This window comes from Penaeus chinensis, chromosome 10 (genome assembly GCF_019202785.1).
Source record: "Penaeus chinensis breed Huanghai No. 1 chromosome 10, ASM1920278v2, whole genome shotgun sequence".
Taxonomy (NCBI): domain Eukaryota; kingdom Metazoa; phylum Arthropoda; class Malacostraca; order Decapoda; family Penaeidae; genus Penaeus; species Penaeus chinensis.
In genome coordinates, this window is record NC_061828.1 from 27,836,871 (window position 1) to 27,846,870 (window position 10,000).

Below are 10,000 nucleotides of genomic sequence, written 5' to 3' on the forward strand. Positions count from 1 at the left end.
TCCTTTCTTTCTTTCTGTTTTTATTTCGGATTTCCTTTATCTTTCTCGTCATATTCTTGATTTCCTTTCCTCTTTTCTATGTTTATTTCTTTCGGGATTATCATACATTTAATTTTCCCAATCCTTCTATTCTTACCTTTGCATCTTTTTTAATTTTCCTTTAGTTTTTCCCTTTCTAAGTTGCTATTTCCCCTTTCGTTTCATTTCTCAGTTCTTGTTTTCGTTACTTTTCATATCCAATTTTCTTTATTTTTTATCTTTTGTTGTCCTTCTCTATTTCCCATTCTTATATTTGTTTTTTCCTCGCATTTTTTTTTTTTTTTTTAGATTTCTCAGTTTTTTTTTTTTTTTTTTTTTTGTTCTTCTTTCTTGCTTTTCATCACTCTTCACTTTCGTTTGCTATTTTCCTTCTCAGTTTTATATTACAATTTTCCTTCTCTTTTTCCTTTCTCCTCTTTCTCCCTTTTTCCTCTTCTTACTTCGTATTCCATGTCACACCGAGAAAACCAAGAAATGTAATCATTATGTATAAAATGGAACACATTTACGATTAAAATGGAAAAAAATATTGCGTTACGTTTCGAGTCAGATATCGACTCCCTATCAGACGCTGAAATTATTTACGTTTTATAACCCTCATGAGGATCCTGGTATTTCTCTAAACTTCATGATTTACATGAATATGGTTCGTCTTTATGTACAGACTACTTCGATTGTATATTTTGCTGACCATCGTGTAGGTATTTAGAAATTTTGTAAATTATGTACATGAATGTCATGCAGTATACAGTATGACAAAGTTAATATTATGCAGCCCACAGTACGTATAGTGTAAATGCTATGCAGAGTAAAGAGTGTTGTGTATGAATACTAAGGAGCGTGCAGTGTGAATAGGATGATAATTGTGCAGCGTGCAATGCTTAAATTATGAATAGGAAATGTATGTACATCGTGAAAAATAGGCAAGTTACAATGGTTGATACACTTTTTAAAATTTTCGTTGATGGAAGGGAAATAACAATATATTTTGTTCATGTCTTCTGTGAAAAAAATGAAAATCTGGAACTCGATTCGTGCTTATTTAGAAATTATACGCTTGAATATGTTACAAACCTATTCAAGAGTATTTTATATGTGGCACTATTTCTGCAGTGCTGACAATGACAACAGGAGTGCATTGTAAACTGAGGGGTATACAACAGTTTCAGAGTGGGTATCTTTTTTTATTGCTTTTAATACATCAACTAAGGATGTTTTACCAAAATGAAAATTGATATACGGACCAAAGGTCTACAAATAGGCATATTTTCTCTATTTATCACAGAACATTAAGTTGTATCTCTCTCTCTCTCTCTCTCTCTCTCTCTCTCTCTCTCTCTCTCTCTCTCTCTCTCTCTCTCTCTCTCTCTCTCTTAAATCATTTACTTTGCAAATCACAGACAGAAATCAGTGAACTAACTAAAATCAGTATCATAATGAGACAGTAATCATTGGTCAGATCATATTATCTTATAGCTTACCAAAAAATATCGATTCTTGTATATGAACATTCCACCGAAATATTCCATGCATTCTCATAAAAGCCGCATTTCCCGTTCTTTTGACTAGAATACTCTTCAACGTGAGAATTTCAGAGTATACCAGGTTGCTTCCCCTCCACCTCTCTCGCCAAATCCATCGACATTCCAGATCATTTCACTGGAAAAAAGTTACCTTTGTCGAAAACAAGTAAAACCTAACCTAACATCACAATTCCAACGTCGCTGATTACACGACACTTTAGCACCAGTTAAAGGGAATCAACAGCGGTGAAACACACTGACAAAAACGTCGCTGCGTAAAATCGACGCGATGGAACGGCTCCCTTCTTTCATGTAAGGTCTTCCATGACGATCATTCCTACTCTTGATACCTGCCGACCCTCCTCTGGGACTTCGAGGTACCAGTCTCTCCCCGCAGGACTCACTGGTACTCGGACTCCCGGTAGGACTGGCCGCCGAACGTGTGCAGGAGTTTGGAGTTCTGCGGGTCGCGGTCCGGGTACGTCAGCGGGTAGTTCAGGGGAAGGGTTTCGTCGTGGACAGACATCGAGCCCGCGCGTTCCCGGTGGGCATCGTGGGGCATGCTGTAGGTGTCGGGCGGGGACGAGCACGGGGGCGAGGGCGGCGGGCACTGGCTCATCGGGTTGTTGTGGTTGGCCTCGTTGTCGACGCGGGCGTTGTTGAGGGTGCTGGTGAGGGTCGTGGTGGTGGAGAGCCTCGGGTAGTAGTCCGTCCGGAAACTCGTGTAGTTGGAGAACTTGCGGTCGACCTCGTGTCCCTTGTCGACGTCCTTCCTCTTGCTGAAGTAGACCTCACAACAGAGCGTGCAGAGGGCGCCGAGGCCGAGCCCGACGATGAAGGTGACAATCAGCAGCAAGAGGACAGGGAAGCCATTGAAGTCCCCCATCACCCACACGAAGGCCCACCATTCCTCCGTCTCCGATGTTGCTGGAGAAAAAATGGACAAATAAGCATTCATATAATGTTTTAAAGATGATCATAATGAAAATAACCTCCTATTTCCATAGCATCAGGTTACAGTATGCCACAATATCGAATTATCCCAAACCCACAATCTTTAACAAAAGTTTTGAGACTAATACTCTCTCTTTATCCCCTTGACCGAACCTGGCGACCTCCCTAACTACCATGCAACCTCATTCACGAGCTTACTATTAGTGTGACTGGTCGGCTCAGTCCCGGCATCGACCGATGGCATTTCTCCCTCAGAAAGTTCATCGAAGGTCAGGTCATCATCTTCTGTGAACTGGCGGGGCGCTTCGTTCATGTCTGTTTTTCTAAACAGAATCGTTTCATTAGCCGTTGGTCGTTCTGTAGGAGTCGTTGTTGTTGGAGCTGGCCGAGGGGTCGTTGTTGTAGTCGTTGTTGTAGTCGTTGAGGTTGTCGTCGTTGTAGTTGTCGTTTTCGGCGTCACGTTACACTGAGTGATGTTCGCGCGTCCCTGTAAATTAACGGAGAATATTAAAGTGTGAATTTACGTGTGGCTTATTGTTATTATGTGTGTTTTTTTTATATATGCATGATTCAAGTACGATAGTAATCCCAAAATAAATCAACGAAGGAGATCGCAAGCAATTGGGGGTCTTGAGTGTATTGTGTAGATACCTTTGTGCCTGTGTCTGAATACATATAACCGGGAGATATAAAATTGTGATCGCTTATGCCTTAAGGGCTTCTCAAATTATCTTCGATTGATATATAAATATCTATATATGTGTGTATATATACATATATGTATATACATATATATACATACATATACATATATGTATATACACATTTATACATATATATACATTATATATATATACATATATATACATATATGTATACACACAAACAACACACACACACACACACATATATATATATATATATATATATATATATATATCTGGGGAGCTTAAGGGAGCAACACCCAAAACGCATATTTGCCCCATTTTTTTCACAAAAAAAATGGGGAGCGCCTCTGAAATTTTCTACAGTTATAATATTGTACAAAATATATATACTTCTATGCTCCACCAAAGGGTTTACGAGTGACATTTTTGTTGTCAATCCGTGTATAGATTGAAAAGCGCGCGCTAGTGTCACGGTACACAATACTTGATCATATAAATTCTAGAAAGAATATGAAACTTTAGAGTCTTTAAGAAAAACACTGAATATTGGCCATAGTCTTACCCTGAGCCAGATGGTGTATTCGTAAAATATGTAATCATCACTGGGGGCGTAAACCTGAGCCTTTTCGTACGGTGTGTCAATGCCGTCAACTAGCACTTTCATCTTGTGCTAAAAAAGAGAAAAGTTTATGTTAGTGGGAAATAAAACTTATTATTACCCTATCTTACGCATGTAGTGATGAACAATATATATACAATAGTATGTTACGATAACATTCTTTGTTAGTCAGTATGAAATATGATAAAAAAAAAAAAAAAATTGTAAAGGAAATGTCAAATGACCAATCAAAACAATTTAATCTAGTATTAAGTGGAGATAAAACTAAAATAGTAAACATATAATAATCGATAATACGAATAAAAAATGACGAAATAGTTATATAGATGGAAAGTTGGTTATATAAATGAGTAAATATAAAAACTAAAAATGAGATGTATTGGTAGACAAAATGATGAATAGTAAATATAGGCGGAGTTATTGAAAGACGCACAATAAAACTAATTCACAGATAAATACAATGTCCTAGGAAGATAGATAAGCTGAGTGGGAATATATTACCTCTCCCTCTTCCACGAAATGACTAGCACTGATGACATGTTCGGTGCCCTCCGAGAGCTGGTTCTTCCTGAGGGAGACGGTACCGACGGTCACGTCTCTCGCTGACCCTAGATTCACCACGTTCAGCTTAAAGTCCACTCGCGTCCTGGGGTTAAAGGGCTTCACGCAGACATCCAGCGCCCTCTCCCGGAAGTTTTCGACCATGCCCATGCGTCGTCTGAAGTATATTCTCCCTGGGGTTGTGACAGGTCGTGTGGGTGGTTAAATCTCCGAGGTTGTGATTGCGGTTGATGGAATGTATAATCGTCTTTTTTACTGAGGTTGTGATGGATTATGGTTGGGGATGGACTGTGGTTGATGGAAAGTGTATCATATTTTTCCTGAGGTTGTGAGAGACCGTGGTTGGATTGAAAGTTTATCGTATTTTTCCGGTGGTTATAATAGATTTTAGTTTTTAAATTTCCCCTGAAGTTGTAATTATGACTGGCGGAATGTTTATTGTATTTTCTCCTAGGTTCTAATAGATTATGGTTGGTGAAATTTCCCAGAGGATTTGATATATTGTGGTTGGTGATATATATTGCATATTTTCCCAGAGTGTGTGATATATTGTGGTCATTACAATATATTTTTCCCTCAAGTTGTGATAATTGCTGTTGATGAAATACCCATCACATTTTGCTTCAGGTTATAACCGACTGTGATCGGTGAAATACATCATATTTCCCCTTAGGTTGTGAGGGAAGTGGTTAGTAAAATATATGTCAAAAGCGTAGAATAAAAATACCATATTAATAAAGGAAGCATTATACTGACTCAAACAACTCTAGCTTAGGTTTCCGGAGCATTGTGGACGTGATTCAATTCATTTTCGTACATGCCTTTTCACATCCACGTTCATTACAATCGTGTACATTGATATAAATAATATCTCAACGGTAGAGACAAGTAACGTTTATGTACACGAGTCAAGGTGAATGACATGTATATTGCAATGAGGAAGAGTTAGCAACAATAAAAGTTAGATCAATCGCATTAACAGTAACGGTTCAGTGACACTGTTTTGGAATAGTGAGTTATCGCCACGGAATTACCCGGATTATTGTTATCTCGTGGTTACTGATAGTTACCCCTGTGTTGCGAGGTCGGAAATGCATGAGATCCCCTTGTCTTTGAAATATCGATATCTGTCCTACCATTTTGTGGTAGGAAATACATGGCATTTCCATAGATTGGGGAGACACCACTACGTGTAAGTTACGAAATCATGTGTAATATCAGCCAACATACAAGTTATGCGTGTCCCGTCTAACCCATGCCTTTTCTACAAGACATAAAATAAATGCCAACACTTTGAATTCGCCTTGTGACATGAGACAATCAATGAAAACACAGCCTGAGCAAAAATAAAGAAAACAAATACACCAAAAAAGGAGAAAAAAATCAATTCATCTTACCTTCTGCCAGGGCGCCGAGCTGTAGGAGAAGCAAAAATCCCAAAGGACAAACAAGGCCCCTCAGGAGTCCTCTGCCACGTGCCATGACGAAGATAATGCTAACCCACGAGTCGACACTTAGTGATTGACCGACGAAGAGCTGGAAAGGGTAAGACTTCGATGTAAATTGAGTGCTGAAGAAATGGACATTCTAAGTCTCAGTAGAAAGTGGAATTTATTAATCTCGAACTGGAAAAGACTAATCTTTGAAATGATAAGTAGATACATAATTAAGATACAAAACGACACCCTACCTTACTCCCTGAACGAAAATGACAATAAAGATCAAATAAAAACTATAATAAATAAATTAATAAAGTTATAAGATGACACTTAACTTACACGTTGAATGAAAACAGACATGGAAATAGAATTTTAAAAACACATCTAACTTACTTCTTAGATAAAAAAAAATAATAATAATAATAAAAAACTCCCTAAGATAGAAACAAAATTTGCATTAAAAAACAACTGAAATAAAAATATAATTTAATAAAAACAACAACACCGCGTAAAACTTTCCCCTAAACAGAAAAAAGAATCTAAAAAAACGACGAAAATATCTTACTCCCTGAATAAAAAAAAACATTAGAAATAAATATAAAAAACACAGCTAACTCACTGTTGTTGCCCGGAATAATACACGACTGAAATTGGTGAAGGAGCCAAAGACGTTATCGCAACCTTAGGCAACTCACCGGTTCTTATCTTTGATAATTCACTGCTTTGGTGCAAGCAGTTGATAATGTGTGTGTGTGTGGGGGAGAGAGAGAGAGAGAGAGAGAGAGAGAGAGAGAGAGAGAGAGAGAGAGAGAGAGAGAGAGAGAGAGAGAGAGAGAGAGAGAGAGAGAGAGAGAGAGAGAGAGACATATACACACACATAATATATGCGTATGTTTGTTGGTTTATCTGTATGTATGTGTGTGTGAGTGTATTTTGATTTTTCGTTCGGGAGAGAGCGAGAGAAAGAAGAGAAGAGGAGAGAAGGAGGGGAGAGAGAGAGAGAGAGAGAGAGAGAGAGAGAGAGAGAGAGAGAGAGAGAGAGAGAGAGAGAGAGAGAGAGAGAGAGAGAGAGAGACTTATATACATATACACACATAATATATGCATATGTTTGTTTGTTTATCTGTATGTATGTGTGAGAGTATTACGATTGTTCGTTCGGGAGAGAGCGAGAGAAAGAAGAGAAGAGGAGATGGGGGGGAAGGAGGGAGAGAGAGAGAGAGAGAGAGAGAGAGAGAGAGAGAGAGAGAGAGAGAGAGAGAGAGAGAGAGAGAGAGAGAGAGAGAGAGAGAGAGGGAGAGAGAGAGGGAGAAAGACGAAGAAAAAAGAAAGAAAAGAAAGAGGGACACACAATCGCACACACCCTTCCCTCCACCCCTGTCGCCGTGACCTGACGCTGCCCCCTGACCTGGTTTGACCCTATCCCAATGTAGACACCATGATGGACATCCCCTCCTGCTCTCATGTTTGTTTGTTTGTTTGATGCCCCTCTGCCTCCTTCAGATAAACATATCCTGCCTATATATCTTGACCACAAATCTCCCCTGACCTGCCTTATCTCTGCCTTTCAATTTAACTTTTACACTATAGGCCTACCCTATCCCAAGCCCTCTAACGTTCAGATATCAGAAAGAGACGCAAACAAGTGGATTGACGACTGCCAGCTGCTAGTAATTACCTCTCTATTAGCCCCGTGTGAAAATGGCCCTCATGGCTCGAGGCTGGGAGGGACCGCCACGCTCCAAAAGTGTCTGTGTTTATCTTCGTATAGCTACTGCTTTAAGTTTTATGTAAATTGATTATCTGAATTGGTTACCCACCGTATGCTTATATTCTCGATAAGATGCAATCGAAATAGATATGAAACTTGTAAAGATCAAAATATTGTGCAGTGGAGATGAAACAATATGGCCCGTACTGCAAGTGTCCATAATATTCCCTCCTCACAATATCCAAAATCAATATTAAAATCTATCAAAATAAATTAAAATAATTTGTAGCATGTAATACAAAATATCCCTGTCATGTGGGTTTAAAAAAATATATATAGTACACTCCGGTTTAGCAGTGTTCCTTTTATGAGGTATGCGCTTAAGGGCTGAAATCGTTTGTCATTTGATATCCACCGAGACCTCATGTTTGGAAATCTCTTTCTTTCCCCTCTTCTCCTCTTCCTCTTATTCCTTCTGTTGTCTTCTTGTTCTCCTCGTATCATATTCGTGCGAGCAATATCGTCTGTCGTGGATTGCTGTTGCTATTATTGGCAGTCAAGTTATTTTTATTAGTGGTTCGGTCTTTCTAGTTTTGTGTTACTTGTTCGTAAATTTAGACTAACTCATTACTCCTAAACAATCGCAAATGAATTATAGGAGCGGGTTTTATCTCTAACAAATTTCATTGCCATTAGCACTACCCAAGCCACAGTCGCCTCTATAATTGTTAAAAAGATCAACCGCTCGCCACTAATTACTGTAACGACGGTCATTAGCACCACTACCTGTAGCATCTATTGACATTTGCATTATTAATTAAGTTTTGGACCACCCAAAGATGCCATAATTTGCCACTTCTCACTAGCATCGTATATTAGTTCAGAGATACAGCCGACGGGGAAAAATAAAATATAGATTTAACCATGCATCCATTAGTAGGCTCGTAGACCGCGTGTGTCTTTGTTTATGTTTGTCTGCGTGGGAGAGGCTGAGGGTTCTGCGTGTGACTCGTGTTTCAGAGGCGTAACCTGAGTTCCCTTCCACAGGCTTACAGACACGCCCGCCGCCGCATGTGCTCGGTTTTGAACTAGAATGTTTTATGGTTCGAATTTTAAAGAATGTGATGATTAATGGTCTGACCTACAACTGCACTGGACTGTGGTTTGATTTATAGCATGCAAAGTAGTGGATCTGACCAAAATAATGTATCATGTCTATTGACTATATTTCGGAAAAATAGGGGGGTTATGGCTGCCTTGAATAATGATGATAATAATAATAATAATAGATGAACGGCGAATTAAAGAATTACAGACTAAAACACAAAAAGTAAAATACCGCGATTTAAGTGAGCTCCAATGAAAAAATAACAGATCTAAGAGCCACCTAGAACCTAGCATCGCTGAAATAACAATGGCAATAACTGCAATGTAATTCACGGTAATTCAAAATAAGCTACCGGAAAAAATAACGCCATAAACTTGCGTAATTCAGTTTTGGAATCGACTCACGGAGGCTCAAGTGCTTCCCCCGTAGAGAAAAAAAAGACTGTCGGATATTGCAACAGAAGAAGCGAGATAACATTCATCGCATTGACGTAACGAACACATTATCTTTTTAAAAATCTACCCATTACTTTAACCAGAAACGACTACAATAATAAAATATCGAAATGCAATTCATCAAATTTAACCACGCATGGAAAAATAAATGCGCATTTATCCCCATAACTTTCCTTTTCACTTAGTATTACGCTGTATTTTCGCGTAAACAAAATTACCTTTGGGCTAGAGGGTATGGGGTTTGAGACCATTATCCCCACAGGAGCTAAACCGTTTCACCTGACCACTGGACAAACAAGTAGTTTATCTTCCAGACAATAAAATTTTCTTTCCTACCACGTGGAGTAATTATATAAAACTGTATAAACTTTTCGCTTTGGCGCGTAAGTATTTGAAGTGTATAAGATCCATGTAATTGGGAAAATTTAATCTAATGATACTGATTTATATTCTTATGACTGTATTTCAGTTTAATAGGCGGACTAAGGTCTGGAATTAAGTACAAAATATCTAAGAAAAATGATAAAACTAATTTTGAAAAAGCTATATTTGTGGTTAGATACAAGTATATTTTTGATTTATTAATAGCACTGACACATGTGTCAATGCGTTTATTGCCGCGACATCGAAAAAAATGTTATCAGTAACTAGAGATAGAATTTAATGTACTGGGACTGAACCTTCTTTTTAAAAATGTACAGAGAGAGAGAGATATTGAGAGTGAGAGAGAGAGAGAGAGAGAGAGAGAGAGAGAGAGAGAGAGAGAAAATTATAGATAGAGACACATAGAGGGAGAGAAAAGAGATAAATATATATAAATTTAGATATAGATAGATATAGAGAAAATATATATATATATATATATATATATATATATATAAGGAGAGTGAGAAAGACAGCCAGAGAACATTGGCAATAGAAGA

At 38.3% G+C, this 10,000-nt stretch overlaps 1 protein-coding gene across 1 annotated transcript; it reads right to left on the reverse strand.

The window, feature by feature from the left end:
- Positions 1-1,209: 1,209 nt before the first annotated feature.
- Positions 1,210-6,442, reverse strand: LOC125029635. Its single transcript, XM_047619628.1, has 6 exons — positions 6,423-6,442; positions 5,762-5,900; positions 4,305-4,537; positions 3,747-3,854; positions 2,715-3,003; positions 1,210-2,489 (listed from the first exon to the last, which is right to left on the reverse strand). Exons 2-6 carry the CDS (start codon positions 5,844-5,846, stop codon positions 1,963-1,965), a joined length of 1,242 nt encoding a protein of 413 aa, XP_047475584.1. The 5' UTR covers positions 5,847-5,900; positions 6,423-6,442; the 3' UTR covers positions 1,210-1,962.
- Positions 6,443-10,000: the final 3,558 nt, after the last annotated feature.